Source organism: Hyperolius riggenbachi, chromosome 10 (genome assembly GCF_040937935.1).
Source record: "Hyperolius riggenbachi isolate aHypRig1 chromosome 10, aHypRig1.pri, whole genome shotgun sequence".
Taxonomy (NCBI): Eukaryota; Metazoa; Chordata; class Amphibia; order Anura; family Hyperoliidae; genus Hyperolius; species Hyperolius riggenbachi.
The window spans coordinates 68,640,217-68,663,332 of NC_090655.1; the positions used below are offsets into that span (position 1 = coordinate 68,640,217).

The 23,116-nt window shown below is 46.8% G+C and overlaps 1 protein-coding gene across 1 annotated transcript in view; it reads right to left on the reverse strand.

Moving 5' to 3' along the window:
- GFRA1 (GDNF family receptor alpha 1) overlaps positions 1 to 23,116 on the reverse strand; it is a 304,386-nt gene that overhangs the window by 261,884 nt on the left and 19,386 nt on the right. Inside the window, exon 2 of the mRNA XM_068257931.1 lies at positions 18,391 to 18,696. Coding sequence (XP_068114032.1) covers positions 18,391 to 18,696 — 306 coding nt within the window. The remainder of the gene's footprint in view (positions 1 to 18,390; positions 18,697 to 23,116) is intronic.

The window sequence follows — 23,116 nt, forward strand, 5'->3', positions numbered from 1 at the left end:
CTCTCCAGTGGCAACACGGTGGCGTAGGGCAACACGGTGGCGTAGTGGTTAGCGCTGTCGCCTTGCAGCGCTGGGTACCCGGATCGAATCCCAGCCAGGTCAACATCTGCAAGGAGTTTGTATGTTCTCCCCGTCTCTGCGTGGGTTTCCTCTGGGCACTCCGGTTTTCTTCCACATCCCAAAAACATACAGATAAGTTAATTGGTTCGTATTGTGTAGTGTATGTAGACTGCAATACATACACTACACAATATAGACATAGTACTCTGGTAGGGATTAGATTGTGAGCTCCTTTGAGGGACAGGTAGTGACTAGACTATATACTATGTACAGCGCTGCGGAAGATGTCGGCACTATATAAATACTAAATAATAATAATAATAATGAACCAGAGTCTCCAAGTTCTCCAACACTCTCCAGTGCTCCGGTCACTCAATAGAATTGATTTCCTCTCTGGATACGGCAGTCGGCTGGAAGTAACAAGCTGGGATTTGTGCATCAGCCGCCTCACGTAACTCATATACAAGTAGGGAAGGGGTTAAAAAGCAATGAGGCTTTTATAGCCTGAGGGGTGTTATTTACTCCTGGTAAGAGTACCTGTGGTGAGACCACACGGCTGCTCTTTATGAGCCTATTAATGCACTAGCAGCAGAAGATGTAGAGGAAGATGACGGAGATGGGGCAGCCCTGTAACTCAGTGACCAGTGGCAGCTCCAGCCTGTGATCTTCACACCACATAAATCATAAATAGGCCAGGCCTAATGTGAGGAGGCCCCTGAGATGCAGGGCTGGGTGCTCGGAGCAGCGACAAGCTTGTCACAGTAACAAGAACAAGCCTCCATTATTATCATTACACATCATTATTGCATGCTATGATGGCCATCTGGATGATGAGGAGGATACTGAGATGATCCATCGCTAAGCTGAAAATGGTAAGGGGTGTGTGTCATCCTTGTCTCCCAGCATTTGTCCTCCCAGATACATATACCCAGGAGTGTAACTAGAGGGGAGGAACACCTGCAATTGCAGGGGGGCCCCAGCTGCCAAACTTCCCTTCCTCCGATGCAGGGGACTGTATATGAGATCAGGTGTTTTTGTGGCTACACTTGTTATGGGTGTGAAGATCATGATGGCTACACTTGTTTTATGATGCTTGTGAGTTGAGCCCCAAGGCCATGAAGGGCAAAGGGGTAAGGCAAGGGGAGGGGTGTGAACATTGAGGGGCCCCATCAAAGTTTTGCTGAAGGGCCCCATGAATTATAGTTACGTCACTGCATACACCCCGATAAAGAAGATTCTCTGAAGACAAGAAGCTTCTCTGAAGACAGGAAGCTTCTCTGAAGACAGGAAGCTTCTCTGAAGCCAAGAAGCTTCTCTGAAGACATGAAGCTTCTCTGAAGACAAGACACTTCTATGAAGGCAGGTAGCTTCTCTGAAGACATGAAGCTTCTCTGAAGGCAGGAGGCTTCTCTGAAGACAAGACGCTTCACTGAAGACATGAAGTTTCTCTGAAGACAAGAAGCTTCTCTGAAGCCAAGACGCTTCTCTGAAGGCAGGAAGCTTCTCTGAAGACAGGAAGCTTCTCTGAACACAAGACACTTCTCTGAAGGCAGGTAGCTTCTCTGAAGACATGAAGTTTCTCTGAAGGCAGGAAGCTTCTCTGAAGACAGGAAGCTTCTCTGAAGGCAAGACACATCTCTGAAGGCAGGTAGCTTCTCTGAAGACATGAAGCTTCTCTGAAGACAAGAAGCTTCTCTGAAGACAAGAAGCTTCTCTGAAGACAAGAAGCTTCTCTGAAGACAAGACGCTTCTCTGAAAACAGGAAGCTTCTCTGAAGGCAAGAAGCTTCTCTGAAGACAGGAAGCTTCTCTGAAGACAGGAAACTTCTGTGCAAAAAGAAGCTTTTCTGTACAGCAATGTTTTCTAAAACTGTCTACCGGAACAATTATCGATGATAATTGACAGTCCCCATATAAATACAACATCTGAGGCTGGTAACCAACCACAACTCTACCCTGGTAGGACAGTAACGACAGCTGTCACTATCGGATAAATGCTCTAGCACTGGTGGCCAACCTTAATTCCACCCTGATCTCACAGTAACCACAACAGTCCCTGTTATGGCCCATACTCACGAGCTACAGTTGTCGCCGCAACACGCGGCGCGCGCCCGTGAGTATGCGATGTTGCATGTGCGCGCACCCCGAACCGTCGCTCGTCGCTGATGTCGCGGTCAATCGCCTGGCGACATTCGCCGCCGCAATTCCGCCACAACTGTCACTAGTCCGCGTGGGTATGCGGACTAGCGACAGCAACAAGCAGTAAATACCTTGGGCTTCCGGCGGGGGGAGGAGCAACAGTGACAGCTTCCGCCGCATCAGTTGCCAGGTCCCTCCGCCGTGTGTATGCGGAGGGACCTGGCGACGAGCTGTCGCTGGCCTGTCGCGCACACGCTCCCGTGTGCTAGCGACAGGCCACAAATGTGCCTCGTGAGTATGAACCATTAGATACATGCGCTAGCACTGGTGAGGTGACCAATCACAGCCACACCCTGGTCTGACAGCAGTTGCAACAGTTCCTATTAGATACATGGTCTAGGACTAGTGACCAAGCATAGCTCCACCCTGCTCTGACTTTGGCCACCTTAAGATCAACATAGGACTATGGTAGGGATTAGATTGTGAGCCCCTCTGAGGGACAGTTAAGTGACAAGACAATATGCTCTGTACAGCGCTGTGGAAGATGTCAGCTGGGGCGTAACTAGAGGAGAGCAGTTTCTGCCACTCCAGGGGGACCCAGAGCTGTAAGGGGGCCCCAACTACTATTTCACTCCCTCCGATAAAGGGGTCCAGCCTTCAGATCAGATGATTTTGTGGCTGCACTTGTTATGGGTGTGAAGATTATGATGGCCACACTTGTTTTATGACCCTTGCTAGATGGGCCCCCAGGCTGTGAGGGTCATCAGGGGTAGGAGAGGGAAAGGGTGTGAACACTGGGGGGCCCCATCAAAGTTTTGCTGGAAGGCCCCCATGATTTGTATTTATGCCTCTGATGTCAGCACCATATACAGTGGGGTGCGAAAGTTTGGGCAATTCACGTCATGATTTTCCTGTATAAATCGTTGGTTGTTATGATAAAAAATGTCCGTTAAATACATCATATAGGAGACACACACAGTGATAATTGAGAAGTGAAATGAAGTTTATAGGATTTACAAAAAGTGCACAATAATTGTTTAAATAAAATTAGGCAGGTGCATAAATTTGGGCACCGTTGTCATTTTATTGATTCCTAAACCTTTACAACTAGTTATTGGAACTCAAATTGGCTTGGTAAGCTCAGTGACCCCTGACCTACATACTTGGTGACTCCAAGTATGAGAAAGACTATTTAAGGGGGTCAATTATAAGTTTCCCTCTTCTTAATTTTCTCTGAAGAGTAGCAACATGGGGGTCTCAAAACAACTCTCAAATGACCTGAAGACAAAGATTGTTCACCGTCATGGTTTAGGAGAAGGATACAGAAAGCTGTCTCAGAGATTTATTCTGTCTGTTTCCACAGTTAGGAACATGCTTAGGAAATGGAAGAGCACAGGCTCAATTCAAGTTAAGGCTCGAAATGACCAAGAAAAATGTCGGATAGACAGAAGCGACGAATGGTGAGATGTCGGATAGACAGAAGCGACGAATGGTGAGAACAGTCCGAGTCAACCCACAGACGAGGATCAAAGACCTACAAACATCATGTTGCTGCAGATGTAGTCATTGAGCATCATTCAACCATTCAGCGCACTTTACACAAGGAGATGCTGTATGCGAGAGTGATGCAGAGGAAGCCTTTTCCCCACCCACAGAATAACAGAGCCGCTTGGACTGATGAAACTAAAATTGTGTTATTTGGGCATAACAAGGGACGTTATGCATGAAGGAAAAACAACAAAGCATTCCAAGAAAAACACCTGCTACCTACAGTAAAATATGGTGGTGGTGGGGCTGTGTGCCAGTGCAGAGACTGGGAATCTTGTCTAAGTTGAGGGACGCATGGATTCCACTCAGTATCAGCAGATTCTGGAGACCAATGTTCAGGAATCAGTGACGAAGCTGCACCGGGGCTGGATCTTTCAACAAGGCAACAACCCTAAACACTGCTCAAAAACCACTGAGGCATTCATGCAGAGGACCAAGTACAACATTCTGGAATGGCCATCTCAGTCCCCAGACCTGAATATCATTGAAAATCTGTGGTGTGAGTTAGAGAGCTGTCCATGCTCGGAAGCCATCAAACCTGAATGAACTAGAGATGTTTTGTAAAGAGGAATAGTCCAAAATACCTTCAACCAGAATCCAGACTTTCAGTGGAACCTACAGGAAGCATTTAGAGGCTGTCATTTCTGCAAAAGGAGAATCTACTAAATATTGATTTCATTTCATTTTTGTGGTGCCCAAATTAATGCACCTGCCTAATTTTGTTTAAACAATTATTGCACACTTTCTGTAAATCTAATAAACTTCATTTCACTTCTCACATATCACTGTGTGTGTGTCTCCTATGTGATGTGTTTAACTGACATTTTTTATCGTAACAACTAACGATTTATACAGGAAAATCATGATGATTAACAAGGTTGCCCAAACTTTCGCATCCCACTGTAAAAACTAAATAATAATAATAACAACAACAACAACAATAACATGGGATGGTATAGGTTTTATGTAGACAGATCATATAAGGGAAGAATATGATTTGAGTTGCAGCGTTATAGCTGCAAGGTTATCTCACGTTCCATCTCTACAGATTCCACTTTGCACCTCTTGCTGAGCAGATAGATTGATAAAATCTCCCCTATTGTGTTTTGCTGAGTGTCATCCCTCCGACTGTCAGCGATCTGTTCCAAGAGTACGTCACCCAAACCTGGGCCTGTCTGTGGAAATCAGGCAGCTGGGAAGTCCCGGCCCTGACACCTGCTTCCACACATGCACAAGCTGAACTCCATTGTTTGGAAGCAATAGCCAGCATGGGGGAGCGGGATCCCTCCTGTACTGTTGGGGGTCTGCCAGGCCTGTGTCTGTGTTTTGTCCCATGACATGGTAATCCACTGACATCTGTTTAGAGGGGTCAGAACAGGGCACCCTGGAGACCTCTCCTCTGGGGTTCTGGTCAGCCACAAGCCATCTGCTTACAGGCTGGAGAAAAGACCCAGATCCCTAGCACATGGCGGGATGAAATCATGGGGTCACGGCCTCCTTTACAATGACAATAGGCAGTTTGACTTCTAACAGGAATCTGCAAGTCACAGAGACTGTGGGGGCCGAGCAGATCATGTCTTGACAGTCAGCAGCAGCCTGCGGGGTTATGGGTCAGGCATTGTGCCCCATTCTGCCACATGCAATCCAATGAATTTCTAAACTGCAATTGTTCAGCAATTACGCCCATTTGGCCCAATTCCCACAGCGCAATGAACTTGTCTCGCCTGCCCTGCCTAGAATTGCATGTTGTGAGGAATGGAACCGATTTCATTGTAAATGCCAGTAAGTGAACAGGCAATTCATAGCGTACAGCAGCAGTTTATGCTATAGGCCTTGTCAGCACGCTTGCTGAAAGTATTCAAAGACAGCCCTTAAAGAGTCTGAAGCCTCCTAAAAATCATCTTTTTATTTGACATTTATCTTCAGCAATATCAGCACTGCTAAAACGCTGCATTCCTGTGGCAGAACGATGTCATTAAACCCCCCAAATCCCAGGGCAAAATGCGGGGATCGCTTCCTGGTAGAGGCAGAGCTTTGTGCTGTAGCTCTGCCTCTACTCGCGTCAATCCCTGCTGATCGCCGCCTCTCCCCGCCCCTCTCAGTCTTCTTTCACTGAGATGGGCGGGGAGAGGGGCGGCAATCAGTGGGGATTGACGCTAATGGAGGCAGAGCTAAAGCACTAAGCTCTGCCTCCCCGGGCAGCAAAATCCACGACTTGGAAAGTTGTGGAATTTTGCACCGGTATTTAGGGTGTTTAATGACATTGTTCTGCCGCGGGAATACAGCGTTTTAGCACTGCTGATATTGCTAAAGATAAATGTCTAATAAAAAGATGATTTTTAGAAGGCTTCAGACTCTCTTTAAAGAAGTAACGTAATAAAATTACTATTTTTTTTACAATATTGATTTTTAAATGATGTAGTCAGTGTCTGTCAATTGTAAAATCATTCCGTTCAACATTTTTAGTGTTGTCAGGTGCAGCTCTGCAAAATGTTTGTTTCTGAGAACTCCAAAGGCAGGCTGTGACATCACTGTGAGCAAGGCCGCATTTATAATTCTTGTGCCCCTAGGCCAAGTATGTTGTGGGTACCTGTACCTCCCAACTTTTTGAGATGAGAAAGATGGACACTTAAGCCACACCCCTGCCACGCCCCTAACCATGTCCCACGGCACACCCCTAGTCAAGCATACCATAAAGGTTTTATTAGAAAAATATGTTTTACCATTTAAACCACACTGGTCCTTTCTATCCTGGTTCATTTTCCTTCATATTCACATTTGGCAATAAGAAATATATCAATGTAAAGGATGGGAATAAAATTTAGAGTCAATTTTTTCTGTAGAAAAATACATATAATTACACCGATCTGTACTGAAAGAGTGACAATTGAGGAAGAAAGAGGGGCAGAGGGACTGGGTTCCCAAAGAGGAATTGTCCCTTCAAAAGAGGGACAGTTGGGAGCTTTGGGTACCCTTTCTTGTGCAGCAGCGCCCCTCCCATTCCATGTGCGAACCCCTCTTCCATGTGTATCATTTATGTACAGCACCCCCTTTCTTTCATGAAAACCCGCCTTCAGCATCAGTTTCCCTTTATCATGTGTTCCCCATTTCAGCCCCCTCTTTCATATGTAGCAACTCTTTTCCATGTCCAGGTGCCCCTTGTTCTGAAGCTGCCCAAGGCCTGGGCCTTTGAGGCCTTTCCAGAAAATTTGTCCTGACTGCAAATGCAGCTACATACAGCAATGTATAGATATAGGAAGTGTTTCCGATGCTGAAACCAGGAAAATTACCATAAAAGTGGGTATCCTGAATAATTTACTGCATTCTAGTATATGTCACTACAGAGTCTGTCAAGGTATAATCATATACGCCACATTATTTGTTGGTGCTTTATAAAACAGTAATAATAATATATTCATATTAATTCAATCATGATATGGTTGGAATTGTGTCATTTTTGCATGAAATGGCACATTACTCTCAGTACAGAATTACATAGGAACCAGCCCATGTTCACTTTCGGCCAGGGCCCCCATTTTACCTGAAACTGTCTTTGGGCTGGCGCTACCACAAGGACAAAATAGCCCCAGGGTTCCCAAATGCTGCAAGGCCCCCCTAGGTGCCCCCCCCCCCCACACACACACACACACTCACACACACTCTTCAGCTCACCTGTTCCAATGCAGCTATGTGGGGTCTGTCAGGGGGGCTTCTAGGTTAATTTTACCCGGAGGCACCATTGCACCTAGAACCGGCTCTGCCTGTGGAGCTGGAAAAATGTGATGATGTCACCACATTACTCCTCCCCCAGAATCACTGGAAAAACACTGAAGCTCACTACTACAGTGTTTTTAAAACAAAGGAACATTTTTGTTTTGTAATATTTGGGATATTGTTAGAATCTTTCCTGGGCCATTACTGCTGTCAGACTTTAATTTGTGGTAATTCCTTTCCCTGTTGCAACCATGGCTTTACCTGTAAACAGGCCTGGATTTACATCACAGGAGCCTATAGGCGCAGATGTCCTGGCACCCTAGACTTCACAAACCCCCTTCAAACCGCACCACAAGTGTGCTGGCTGGCCCAGCTGTCACTTCTCCCTTATTTCCCTTGCTCATCATAAGTAGCTACAGGTGTCTCTTAGCAATAGGTAGCCAGAGGTACCCTCAGTATTAAGTAGCTAATGGTGCCCCCGAATGAAGGAAGATCTCATCAGTGGAATGCCGAGAACTGGGTGAGTAACCTCTCATTTACGTTCTGCTCAGGACTCTGTATAGGGAAGGAGGAAGGGAGGCACTAGGGAAGAGAAGTGAGCCGCCTTTCCATCATCAGGCGCCTGTAGGCATCTGCCTACAGTGCCTTGTGGTAAATCCAGTTTGTAAGATACATCTTGTTGCAATAGACAGTAAGAAAACCTAGAAGATGATCTAAGGCCTGGGACTCGCTAGCAGCGCTTTTCTAAGCTCCTGTGATTTATAATGCTATTTCTTATTTATTGCTATGTGTGTGATTGAACCCATAGTGAGGGCCGGTTCTGCCATGAAGCAAGGTGAAACATTTGCATCAGGCGCAGAGATTACAGGGGCAGCATGTTTGTACTGTGTGTTTACACTTACAGCATGCAATCAGAATAGAAGGAGAAATGAGAGGAGAGTGAGGTGAAGAGGTCATCATTGGGGAAAAGCAGCTTGTAGTGCTGTGTGAGGATTCAGACAGTAAGTGAGGAGGGGGGAGGCAGGAGAACAGCATTGTTTCATTTGATTTGCACAGCAGAAGAGAGGAGATGGCACTGCTGTCCTGATTAAGGAGGAATGAAGGGCGGCGGACTGGCTTTGGATGAGCAGTTTGTCACAGACTCACAGCCAGGCGACCAGCTAGCCAGTGTGTTATTGTGTGCTGAGCTGCAGCATGGCATATCCTGTCTCTCGGGCGCGGTGCAATAATTCCAAAGCGGCGGGGGGGAGGGGGGGGGGGGGGTTGTTAGGCACGGCTCATCCTCACAACTTTGCCTCAGACAGCAAAAAGCCTAGGACCAGCCCTGCCCATAGCATTACATTAGCAAGAGCTTTACAAATCACAAGTGCTTACAAAAGTGCTGCTAGTGGGTTCCAGGCCTAACCCCTTTTATACAATATCTAAAACTAAAATATGCAGTAAAGCTCTGTTCGTGGAAGGGGACATCTACAGCCTGAAGTGCAAGAAGACATTGTGGGCAAAAAAGATTCTGAAAAATCCTAGCTACAAACTGACAACTCTAATCTGTAAGGAACATAAATTAGCCTTCTGCTTTTTTCCCCAGTGAAAACGAAAGGTCATTTCTAACCTCCTTGCCGGTTATCCCGAGCTGAGCTCGGGGTAACCCGCCGCCGAGGATTGCTCTGGCCCTGCTGGGCCGATTTTACATAATTTTTTTTTAATCACGCAGGAAAGCACTTTGCTTGCTGCGTGTTACCTGCGATCGCCGCCGATTCACCGCTACCCGCCGCGTTAGAGCCCCCCCCCGCCGAGACCCCGTGCGCAGCCTGGCCAATCAGTGCCAGGAAGCGCTGAGGGGTGGATCGGGACTCCTGCTGACGTCGATGACGTCAGTGACGTCATCGCGATCGTCGCCATGGCGACGGGGGAAGCCCTAAAGGAAATCCCGTTCAGAACGGGATTTCCTTATGGGCGAGTGCGCCGGCGGCGATTGGAGGGGTGGGAGTGACACCGCAGGGAGGGGGCATCATGTAGCTAGCGCTAGGCTAGCTACATGATAGAAAAAAAATGCAAAAAAACCTACCCGCGGCCGGAGGGCCGCGGGAATTAGAACGGCTAGGAGGTTAATAACACGAAACTGTAAAATAGCTTGTGCTGTATCACTTGTCAGGTCGCATTTACAATTTTAGTTTTAGTAAGGGAAATGCTTATATTTGTTTCTTAACAGTGTTAGGAGGTTTTATATTGCATCCTAAAGCTTTAAAGAGAACCCGAGGTGGATCTTCGGGGGGCAGATGGGACACAGAGGCATGTTGTCTGCTTACTGACATGGCTCTGTGTCCCCCAACCACCGATCTCTGCCCCCCCCATGTTGCGCTATAGGGGGGGGGGGAGAAGGACACACAACAAGTTCTTTACTTATATGGGGCTTTTTACAGCTCCTGTAGCTTTATTGGTCTGTCGGTGTCCTCCAGGTCTGCTCCATTGTGCCCTTCCTCAATTGCCAGTAGCGTGCTACGCTGCATGCCTGGTTTAGGCCATGCACCTTCTGAATTGTACTTCCATGGGCGGGAGCATGATCGAGGAGGTGCACGCAGAGCAGGATCTTCCACCAGGCAACTGTGGCAGGTGCTAGTTGGAGCCTAGTATGTGTCAAGGGGCCCACCTGCCACCTTCTTTGACCTCTCTCCACTTCAGCTTATCGAAAGGATGACAAGGGGCCCCCAAATCTACTACCTTGCTGAGGGCCCCATTATATCTTAGTCTATCTCTGGGCGCACGGCTAGGGCTGCGCAGGTACAGTAGCCCGCAACTGGCTGATTTGGTGAGCTTTTGGAGAGGCACAGCCACACAGCAGAAGGGACCTGGAGAAAACCGAGGGGCCTGTCAGGCTATGGGAGGGCTGGAAGACGACCCAGGTAAGTAAAATATAACGTATTTCCTTGTCTCAGGTGTACTTTAAGAAGCATAGGGGTTGATGCATGAAATAGCGGTAATATTACAATGCACACACAGCGCATTATTGTTATTTCCACTTGTAAGTATTTCAAGAAAGGCTAGTAGCATGGCCCACGGTACTATGGTAATGCGCAATCTCTTCCCTCTACGTGACTGATTTTCCCATGTGTTAAATAATCTCACTCACATGATTTAAAAGACTGTCAGGTAAAGCTGTAGTTGTGGTGGAGGTGGTAGAATGTGTGCGGCAGATGAAAGAAATCTGCCAGCCAGAGTTCAATAATGAAAGAAGTATTGTGAGTCCATAGTAGCCCACACCTCCGAGCTATCTGGGGTCACAAAGAGACACCCTTTTAGCACCTGATGTACCTCCAGCCAAGTAGACTATAAAGAATTTATGAGAGAAAGATGCATTTTACTGCATTGAAAATGTCTATAATCGCAGCCACTGTAAATCTTCTGAAAACATCACTTACTTTTTCTCCAGTCTCCTCTTAACCTTATCATGGGAAGTGGAAATAAACAGCATAGCCAAACAAGACATGACAAGAAGTTATTGCGGCGGAGGGAGTACACAATGGCCCCATATCTGGAGAGGCTACACCACCCCAAAAGCAGACAGACCCTGAGGCTGTACCGTCTGAGTGCCCACAGCCTGGAGATAGAGACAGAGTGGCACAGACAGACATGGATTCTCCGGGAGGAGAGACCGTGCAGGCAGTGTGACCAAGGGTCCCAGCTCCCAGGAGGATGAGGCCCACTTCCTACTACACTGCAGCAAATACGCACCTTTGAGGACTACCTATTTTTAGAGACTCTCCACCCACATCCCCTATTTCACCTCCACAGATGGAAATAGGAGAGGAAAATCTACATCCTACTAGGGGAAGAGGAACTAACCGTGCAAATAGCTGCCCCATATGTCACAGCCAGCTACCAACTGAGGGGAACAGGATACCTCATGGACTGTATAGCCCTTATACCATTTATGACTCATATGTCAGCTGATTTTCGGACCCACTTCAGCCTTTTTGTGATGTCTGTGTGAACCAGCCCTAACTCCCACCACCACGCCCTCCCATGCTAACGCTGATGTTTTGCTTTGGCAATGCTAAATGTATGTTTTCTGGATTGTATTGTATTAGTATGTGGCTCCAATGAGAGAAGAGAACTGGGGAGGAAGCAGGAGATCTGGTTCCAAAATACAGACTGTCCATCCAAGAGAAATACTATTGAGAGCTATGTGTATCCCTATATTTCTTTCCAGGTTTAAAGGGAACCTGAAGTGAGAGTTTACAGTATATGGAGGCTGCCATATTCATTTCCTTTTAAACAATACCAGTTCGCTTGACAGGCCTGTTGATCTCTTTGGCTGCAGTAGTGTCTAAATCATAACCCTGAAACAAGCATGCCTCTAGACTTCATTCAAAGCACTTGATCTTCATGCTTGTTCAAGGTCTATGTAAAAGTATTAGAGGCAGACGATATTCCTCCTACCCATTCAGGAGGAACTTCAATCCCATTTAGGATGTAGTTAGTGGAAGTGCTACTGCTCCTGCCCCTGAAGGAGATCAGTGGAAACGCTACGGTTTCCCCCAACAGAAAGGCCAGTGCAAGCTACCTATAGAATGGAGGGTCCTATTCAAGATCGGCCTACTGACATTTAAATCCCTGAATAATCTAGGCCCTGGATACATGAAAGATATGTTACAGCTGCGTAGCAATCCCCGCATTCTCAGATCCACAGGTTCTAATAATCTAGTCATACCCAGAGTCCACTTGGAAACTTTTGGTCCCAGAGCCTTCTGTCATGCTGCCCCTACGTTTTGGAACTCCTTACCTCAACAGATCAGGACAGCCCCATCCCTGGACGTGTTTAAATCCAGACTGAAAACCCACCTGTTCATTCTGGCATTTGCAGAAATATAACTTTTGTTGTGTGAATACTTCATCCTACTAATTACTGAATCTGAGAGAGCCTAAGCGCTTTGAGTCCTATGGGAGAAAAGCGCTATAGAAATGTTATTGTATTGTATTGTATTGTAAGTGCAACTCCTTTGGCTGCACAAGTCTATAGCCTGATAATGGGCTTATAGCCCGAAACAGCATATGGCTGATGTCTGTTTTGAAGTGGTGACACATGTATGGGACTTTGGTATGCTGCATGTCATAGACTCTCTGTCGCTTGAAGGAATGCAGTTGAATTCACGGGTGCTGGCTGTTCCAAGGACATTTGTGATTCTACTCGAATAAACAAAGATATATGCCAATTGAAAACCATGGATCAGGGGCGTTACTACAGGGGGGCAGCCCCTGTGACTGAAGGGGGGCCCAGAGGTGTGGAGGGCCCAACCACTAACCTTTCCTCCCTCCAGTACTTCAGATCAGGTGTTTTTGCAGCTACACATGTTATGGGTGTGATGATCCTGATAGTCAGACTTGCTTTCTGATGCTTGCAAAGGGGGCCACGGGCTGTGAGGGTCACCAAGGGGAGCCGAGGGAAAGATTGTGTACATTAAAGTGACACTGAAGTGAAAAAAAACCTCATGATATAATGAATTGGTTGTGTAGTACGGATAATTAATAGAACATTAGTAGCAAAGAAAAGAGTGTCATATTTTTATTTTCAGGTATATAGCCTTTTTTATAACATTGCATCATTCACTAATAATTGCAGTTTCCACAATACACTCAACATTTTAAATGATTTCACAGAGCAGGCTAATGGCCCTTTGAACTTTTCTCTGCAGAAAAACCATAAACAAAGAAGAAACAATGAGAGACAGTTGAGATAAGTGCTTCAAAAGACAGTGCTGTCCACGACTTTAATAAGTCACAGAGCTCACAGAAGCTCTTTTGCATAGATAACAACTGAAGTTTCTTAACTCTTCCTCTACTGGAAACAATATGAGACTCATATCTGTGCAAATAATGTTTTATTTCTTAGCTGTACTAAACATACAAATCCTTATATCATAAGTTTACTTTCACTTCAGATTCCCGTTAAGAGGGCCCCATGCAGTGGCGTTCCTACAATAGGGCGGCATGGGGCGCCCCGCTCCGGGTGTCGGGCGCCCCAGGGGGTGTCATCAAGGCCTCCCACAGAGGCCTGTGCCGGACAGGAGGGGGGAAGCAACACGGAAAGGAGGGGTGGCGGGAAAAGCGGCGGGGAGGGGGGCCGGACCCCCCACCTCCCTCACCTGGGTCCCCTCCTTCTGGCGCTTCCCCCTCCTAATTAGAAGCAGCGGGCAGGACCGGGCGGAGAGGACTTACTCACCTCCTTCCTGCTTTCCAGGCGATGGCGCATAGCGTCATCGTCACGTGACGCTGGTCTCCGCCTTCTCCACCGCTCTCTGTGCTTCCTGATTGGCGGAAGCACAGTGAGCGACAGAGAAGTTGGAGACTAGCGTCACGTGAGGATGACGCTGTGTGCCATCGGCAGGAGCAGGTAAGTCCTCTCCGCCCGCTGCTGCTAATTAGAAGGGGGAAGCGCCAGAAAGAGGGGACCCAGGTGAGGGAGGTGGGGGGTCCGGCCCCCCTCCCCGCCACCCCTCCTTCCAAGCTTTCCCCATACCGGGGGCAACTATATTACCTAAACTGGGGGCAACTATTCTAGCTATTCTGGGGCAACTATATTACCTACTCTGGGGGCAACTATATTACCTACTCTGGGGGCAACTATATTACCTACTCTGGGGGCAACTATATTACCTACACTGGGGGCAACTATATTACCTAAACTGGGGGCAACTATACTAGCTATTCTGGGGGTAACTATACTAGCTATTCTGGGGGCAACTATATTACCTATACTGGGGGCAACTATATTACCTAAACTGGGGGCAACTATTCTAGCTATTCTGGGGGCAACTATATTACCTACTCTGGGGGCAACTATATTACCTACTTTGGGGGCAACTATATTACCTACACTGGGGGCAACTATATTACCTAAACTGGGGGCAACTATATTACCTAAACTGGGGGCAACTATTCTAGCTATTCTGGGGGCAACTATATTACCTACTCTGGGGGCAACTATATTACCTACTCTGGGGGCAACTATATTACCTACTCTGGGGGCAACTATATTACCTACACTGGGGGCAATTATATTACCTAAACTGGGGGCAACTATACTAGCTATTCTGGGGGTAACTATACTAGCTATTCTGGGGGCAACTATATTACCTATTCTGGGGGCAACTATATTACCTATACTGTGGGCAACTATACTAGCTATACTGGGGGCAACTATATTACCTATACTGTGGGCAACTATACTAGCTATACTGGGGGCAACTATACTAGCTATACTGGGGGCAACTATACTGGGGGCAACTATACTAGCTATTCTGGGGGCAACTATACTAGCTATACTGGGGGCAACTATACTAGCTATACTGGGGGCAACTATATTACCTACACTGAGGGCAAAAATACTAGCTATACTGGGGCAGTGGCAGCACCAGGGGGGTGCTTTTGACTGCTAAAGCACCCCCTAAAACACTCTAAGCACCCCCCAGCGTGAACTGACTTTGTGTCTAATAGACGCTGTGTCAGTTCACTGACAGCAGCATCTTGCAGCTCCGACAGCGGCAGAGCAGGGCTACAGTAAAATGTCATCTGAAGCCCTGTTCTGGAGACTTTGAGTCTGCAGTGCAGGGCTTCGGGCGCCATTTTCCCGTAGCCCTGCTCTCAGTGTGGGAGTTTGAGTTGCTGGCTGGCTGCAGAGGATCGTGGGAGCTGTGCGCGGACGGAGGTCGGGGCAGGAGGTCTGTTGCTGCTTCAGGTGAGTAAATTTTTATATTAGCAGGTGTATCGACTGTCCTGGCCAGGTCTGCTACGTGATTGAAGTGTTTTCTGGCCAGGTCGGCCACATGATTGCATGTATTTTCTGGTCAAATCTTCCACATGATTGCATGTATTTTCTGGGCAAAGCTGCCTACATGATTGCACGTATTTTCTGGGCAAAGCTGCCGACATGATTGCACGTATTTTCTGGGCAAAGCTGCCGACATGATTGCACGTATTTTCTGGGCAAAGATGCCGACATGATTGCACGTGTTTTTTGGTCAAAGCTGCCGACAGGATTGAAAGTGTTTTCTGGTCAACTTTGCCAACATGATTGAACATGTTTTTTGGTCACATCTGCCGACACGATTGAACGTGTTTTCTGGTCAAATCTGCTCACATTACGTGTATTTTCTTGAGAAAACCTGCACAATTATGTGAATTTTCTGGGGAAAGGGTCACCAAAACTTGGGCCCACTGTCCCGAGGTAAGAATAATATTGAGGCTGCCATATTTATCCCCTTTTAAGCAATACCAGTTGCCTGGCTGCCGTGCTGGTCCTTTGCCTCTAATTCTTTCAACCATAGACCCTGAACAAGCATGCAGCAGGTCAGTGGTTTCTGACAATTGTCAGAACTGACAAGATTAGCTGCATGCTTGTTTCTGGTGTAATTCAGTTCTACTGCAGCTAAATAGATCAGCAGGGCTGCCTATTGTTTAAAAGGAAATAAATATGGCAGCCTCCATATCACTCTCATCCTGGGTTCACTTTAAATTAGTTAGCTCCACCCTCACTCGGTCATGGCCACGCCCGCTTAGCGCCGCAGGTTATAACCACACCCATTTTTTGTTAGCTACCTATATTGAGGCCAACTTTAGGGGAGGGAGCCTACACCTGGCATTACCCGCCGTGTCGCGTTTAGCATGCCACAGTCGCTTTTTTTTATGGGGGGGTGTCTTTTAATACCCAGCACCGGGTGTCAAATGCCCTAGGTACGCCACTGGCCCCATGATTTGTAGTTACTCAACTGCCACGGATAGTCACTATATGTTTATCTAAAAAGTTGCTTCAGAAGATTGAGGCAGGGAACACAATTGACTTTCATTTTTCCGCGCGCGTTTTTCTGCATACTTTTTCTGCACACTAAGTGTGTTTCCATGCAGGAAAACGCGCGTGTTTTTTCACAGCAGCTGATGTATTGATACAGAAAACTGCCAAAATGTGCAGAATTAGGATGCAGAATGTCAGTTTTTTTTCTGCGCGCGAACAATACAGTAAGTGTGTACTAGCCCATTGATTAACATGAGTTCTCAGTTTTTCTGTGCAGAAAACGCGTACGAAAACAGTCAAGTGTGTTCCCTGCCTGAGGGTTGAAGGTTGCTGATGCTTTTGCAGTGATATTCTGCCTGGTGCCCTGGTGGATTTGACCATTTGCACCTTATTTCAGCTGGTGGGGAGAGCGTCCAAAAAACAAAAAAAGCTGTATTTGGTTGTTATGCAATCAAACTGTTATGAAAGTCTAAAGCCGAGTACCCAGGGAAAGATTGGATGAGGAAACGATCGTTCCCTGGTCCATCTATCATTATTGATGGGAAGACGAGATGTGAATGACGGGATGCAAAAGGTTGTTAAAACGATCATTACAATTTTTTATAAAATCTAATGACATTTTAATGACCGTGCGTGATGCGATCCACCATCACAGCTGTTCAAAATGAACAGTCGTCACGGTCCGACAGCAATCTGTAAATATAATTTAACAAATTTTTGTTAAATGATGTTAAGTGATGTCACGTGAAATGAATGTTCATTGCGCAAAATCACACCAAAAATCTTGCCGTGGGTATGGACATTCATTTACAACAGCTACTGCGAATGAGCCAATGAGAGCCAAAACCAAAGATACAATCTCCCAAGTGCCACATTTTAGCAATATTCCTGCCCTTGAAAACACCCAGTTAAAGGATACCCGAGGTGACATGTGACATGATGATCAGAGGTGCTCTGCTTGCTATAACTGAATTGCTGTTGTTTATCCCCTGTTTATTGCCTGAAGAAGTGGGCTGTGCCCGCGAAACGCGTTACATCTTTGGGGTATTTTCAAAAAATGTGTATATCTATATATTTACAGTCCTTGGTGTCTGCTTTAACGGAGGCGAGTCCACCACTTCCTCCCAGCAATTTTTTTTAAAAATTTATGTACTTTTATCGTTCTGGCGCCTCTGTTCACCTACCAATATATGTGACATGATGAGATAGACATGTGTATGTACAGTGCCTAGCACACAAATAACTATGCTGTGTTCCTTTTTTTCTTTCTCTGCCTGAAAGAGCTAAACATCAGGTATGTAAGTGGCAGTTCCTGTCAGGACTGGGTCAGACTACAGCGTGACACTCACTGATAAGAAATTACAACTATAAAACACTTCCCTAGCAGAAAATGGCTTCTGAGAGCAGGAAAAAGATAAAAAGGGTCAGTAGTTTATAGATTTTAGCTCTTGCATATTTCAATGAATGTGTCATTGAGCTAAAACAATAAACCAGTAAAAACGTAAAAAGTATATTTAAATATAAGATAAAACTGTGGAATATCTTAAAAAGTCATTTCTAGGAGAAGGAGGATAGTTGCAATTGTTTATTTTATTAGTTTATTTTCACCTCAGCTGTCCTTCAATGCCTACAGAATACAGAAATTGGAAAAGTACAAGTACACCATAAAAAAGAAACTATTACTATCTACATACGAAGTACAAATTATTTGTGACAATGAAATGCAAGGGCCATACTAATTCAAATGATCAAGACATGGAGGACTAGCCTGCAAACCAATCAAATTCCAAGTAGAAATATAAGAACTGAAAGTTTAGTGCTCCAAGTAGCATTACATGAATTGTAAATCTGTTTCAGAAATAACCAGTTGCTGTTCTGGGGACTGTATATCTCTTGGCACATACCAGAATGGGTAATCATTTTCATGCAGGGCGCTTCGTCGGAGGCTGTGAAAGGTCATAGCCTCCGATGATGCACTCTATGTGAAACAACCAACAGGCTTCTAGTACCCAGCATCCACCACCAACCCATTCGCTCTGGTATATGCCAGTTCTTTGACCTTTGTCCACATCTATAATAATCGAACATCACTTTCACGTTTTTTCTAATAACATGATATCTACAGGCACAGTGCCGTGTACCTACCTTGCAGACTCTGGTACATGCTCCAGTAAATCCTCAGACAGTTCTTCTCTTTTTTCATGCCACGTTTGCAGCGGCAGTTGTACAGGGATTTTTGTTTGAGGGCCTCGGTGGCATTTTTGCACTCATCCTTGGCCTCCAGGCCTACCACCTTGCTGAAATTGGTCTCCTTGCCGGCCACACACTGCCGCAGAGTCCTGTACTTGGTGCTACATTCCTGGTCCTTCACGCACTGTTCACTGGCTCGCACACAGTCCAGCCTGTCCCCTGGTGTCAGTCCTCTCCTCACCTCTGCTGACAGAAAGGCATCTAGAATGGGGACACAGACACAAGGTAGCATTAACCCAACTATAAGAGCTAGCTAGAAATAAAGAAGTGCACAATCTAGGCATAATAAACACTACAGATCCATGAAGAGAAATTAAAGCGGACATTTACTCAGAATTTCCTCTGTGCTCTAAAAGATAAGCATAAGCAACAGCGTAACCTTCAAAGAAAACATTTCTTTGTTACAGCTGATACAAATCCTGCAATAAATCTGCAATGTGTCTACTTCCTGCTTTCATGGAAGCAGACATAGGGTTAACATACCATGTTTACTAATTAGCTGCTCTCCCGAGGCAACCATCTAACACAGCTGATAGAAATTACAGTTGTGATTAGACACAGATGAGGGGGAATTAGACATGCTAAACTCTATAAATACATACAGGGTACATTTCTCTCTGTTTTCCTTCTGCCCTGTGCAAGAGTTCAGGTCCACTTTAAAGGAGTTACCAGGCAGAATCACTGCCCCTGCGCTGTGCGCCGCACACAACGTGGGCTTGATTGACAGTGGCGGTTCATGCAGGCACAGTAAGGACGACCTCGGGGTCGGCTTCTGCACCATGCGCGGAGGCCGGGGCAGCGGCGGAGAGCGGAGCGGTCGGCGTGGGACAGTCAGCTGCAAGGGGCTGGAGAAAGCCCCAGGTGAGTAAAGCTTTTTTTTTTTAATTCGCCTGATGATTCCTTTAAGCTGTTAGGGCCCTCTCACACTACCTCCGCTGCTTTGCAGAATAATTTTGCATGCCAAATCGCTGCCCATACAATTCTATATAGGGGCTGTTCACACTTCTGTAACTAATCGTGTTATTTCTAATAATGTGTGCAGTATGCAACGTGGGGAGTGTGAACTACCCCATAGACTAACACTAGGCTGTGGTAAATTTACCGCACCGCCGCAGCGTGAAACGGCCTTCAATTTACAATGGATTCTTACATTACATACAGTGGCGTAGCTATGGAGATTTGTTTTACATTGCTCCCCCCCCCCAGTACTCTTCACATAACAATTCATATTGTGCCACAAAACTTGCCATGTGCATACACAGTATTAGATGTATAAGCGGAAGCACTGGAACACTTTGTGAATGATTATACTATTCAAAGCATCCATAGAGGTGATCATTACCAGCACAGGACCAATACAGAGCTCATACTGCGCTTGAGGTTGGGCCCCTCTAGTCTAAGTGCCCCGATGTGGCTGCAACCTCTGCGCCCCCTATTGCTACGCCACTGATTACATACAAGTTTGGAAGTTGAATCCATATGCTCAGGATCTGACGAAGGGAATCAATCCTGAAAGCTAATCCTTCAAGACACTACTGACAGCGCAAATAAAAAGAATATCGCATACAGTATGATGGAAAAAGAAGCACAATCAGTAATACAAGAACATTAGTGATCAAAGCCACATTTTATATTGTATTACACATTCTTGAGGATAAGTACACTTAGCCCCCTACACAGAAAGCGCCACAAAGTACAATTTTACCTTCCTAGAGCCCCAGTGCAGGCACAGACTTGTCCTATGCATTCAGCAGAACATTAAATTAAATTTAAATTAAGTATGAATTAAGAAGGTTTGTGGGAAAATATTTGCTGCACCGGTTCCTAGATCATCATCTTCTCAGCAATGTAAGAGATGCAAAAGAGAGTCCGCTTTTAATGCAAATGTATCTGGACAAAATACACTCCTTTGTCAGACCTCTAGTCATGTTACTCAACCCAACACACACACCCACACTACCCCTACTGCAATAACACCACACTTCCAGCCACACCTAAACCATGCCTCCAGTCACCCCCCCCATTATGTCTCCACTCAGACCCCCACTACACCTCCAGTCACACCTCCACTCATGCTCCCACTACACCTCCAGTCAAACCCTTTACTATGCCTCAACTCACAGCACACCTCCAGCCACACCTAAACCATGCCTCCAGTCACACCTCCCATTATGCCTTCACTCAGACCCCCCACTACACCTCCAGTCACACCTCCACTCATGCTCCCACTACACCTCCAGTCAAACCCTTTACTATGCCTCAACTCACACCACACCTCCAGCCACACCTGAACCATGCCTCCAGTCACACCTCCCATTATGCCTTCACTCAGACCCCCCACTACACCTCCAGTTACACCCCCACCACACCTCCAGTCACACCTCCACCACACATCCAGTCACACCCCCACCACACATCCAGTCACACCCCCACCACACATCCAGTCACACCCCCACCACACCTCCAGTCACAACCCCTCCACACCTCCAGTCACACCCCCACCACACATCCAGCCACACCCACACCACACCTCCAGTCACACCCACACTACACCTCCAGTCACACCCCCACCACACCTCCAGTCACACCCCCACCACACATCCAGCCACACCCACACTACACCTCCAGTCACACCCCCCACCATACCTCCAGTCACACCCCCCACCACACCTCCAGTCACACCCCCACCAAAGCTCCAGTCACACCCCCACCAAAGCTCCAGTCACATCCACACTACACCACCAGCCACACCCCCACCACACCTCCAGTCACACCCCCACCACACCTACACCTCCAGTCACACCCCCACCACACCTCCAGTCACATCCTCACTACACCTCCAGTCACCCCCCCACCATACCTACAGTCACACCCCCACCACACCTCCAGTCACACCCCCACCACACCTCCAGTCACAACCCCACCACACATCCAGTCACACCGCCACCACACCTCCAGTCACACCAACACTACACCTCCAGTCACTATGCGTCACACCACACCTCCAGTCACACCCCCACCACACCTCCAGTCACACCAACACTACACCTCCAGTCACTATGCCTCACACCACACCTCCGGCCACACCCGAACCATGCCTCCGGTCACAACCCCCATTATGCCTACACTCACACCCACACTACACCTCCAAAAGATCCCCAGCCACAACTGTGGTTGAAGGCCACTGCGCATGCATGGTCTTCAACCTAGGTTCTCAACGTGTGCAGTGGCGTAGCAATAGGGGGTGCAGAGGTTGTGACCACATCAGGGCCCTTTGGCCAAAGGGGCCACGGGTGGTGCTCCCTCAACCCCAGTATTAGCTCTCTATTGGTCCTGTGCTCATAATAATCACTTTTATAAATGCTTTAATTAGTAGTAATCATTAACAAACTATTCCTCATCCCCTTCTTGCACCTCTGACGCTGTGGTTGTCTTTGGCAGGTTTTGGTGCGCTGTATCAAATGTTATGTATAGAGTGCTTAGGGGGCCCGGTGTAATGCTGGGAATACACCATACCATTTTCTGTTAGATTTACCTGCCAGATAGATAAAGTTCAACATATTGGAAATGTATCTATCTTACCATCTATCTGCCGAGAAATTAGGCATTGTTCTACTCAGCAGGAGATAAACAGAAGACAATGCACCAGAGATAATGACCATTATCTACAGAAAATAATCTAATTATGCATTCTAACAGAAAATCTAACAGAAAAATCTAACAGAAGAATCTAACAGAAAATTGTATGGTGTATTCCCAGCATAAAACTTGCACTGAGGCCCACAGCTCCTTAGCTACACCACTGAATGTGTGGTACGTGTACCCCATGGGTTACTTCAGATGGTTCCAGGGGTACTCGGGCTTGATATACTTAACCAAGAATAGCAAATTTAGGGCTTGATTCACAAAGCGGTGTTAACCTACTTAGCACGTCTAAAGTCTTTAGACGCGCTAACCAGGGTGCTAAGTAGGTTAGCACCGGATTTCTCAATCAGATCGCGCGCTAACTTTGCAAAGTTTTACGCGCGCTAAGTCCCATAGGCTTTAATGGGCACTTCGCGCAGAGCGCCCTGCGCTCTGTGCAGTACGCGCGTAAAATTTTACGCGCATAAAGTTTTGCGCGCGTAAAGTTTTATGCGCGAAAAGCTTGTTTAGACGTGCTAAGGGGGTTTTCACAGGCGTGCTAACAGTTAGCACCGCTTTGTGAATCAAGCCCTTAGAGTTTTAGAAAATGATAAATCTTATTTAACCTTTTGAGGACCGCGTGCATTAGATTCTACGCCGCACTTGTGGCTGTTCTAGCCTGATGCAGCGTAGGATCTACGCCGGCCCGCCGTTTCTGCTCTCGACGCGATCGTGCGCACCCGGAGGGGGAGATTAAGCTGTCATATGACAGCTGACATCTCCCCTGAGTGATCAGCAGCCATCGCTTATGGCTACTGATCACGTGATCACTACGATCGCCGGGGGATCGTAGTGATCACTTTGACAGCTACAATGTTGAGAAACACTGGTCTACAAGTCCACACACCTCTCTCAGTCACACTTGCAGTCCACAAAGACTTAAACTTCATGTGCGCAGAACGCTCCCTTTCACAGTGGTGTGCTATAATGACAGCTT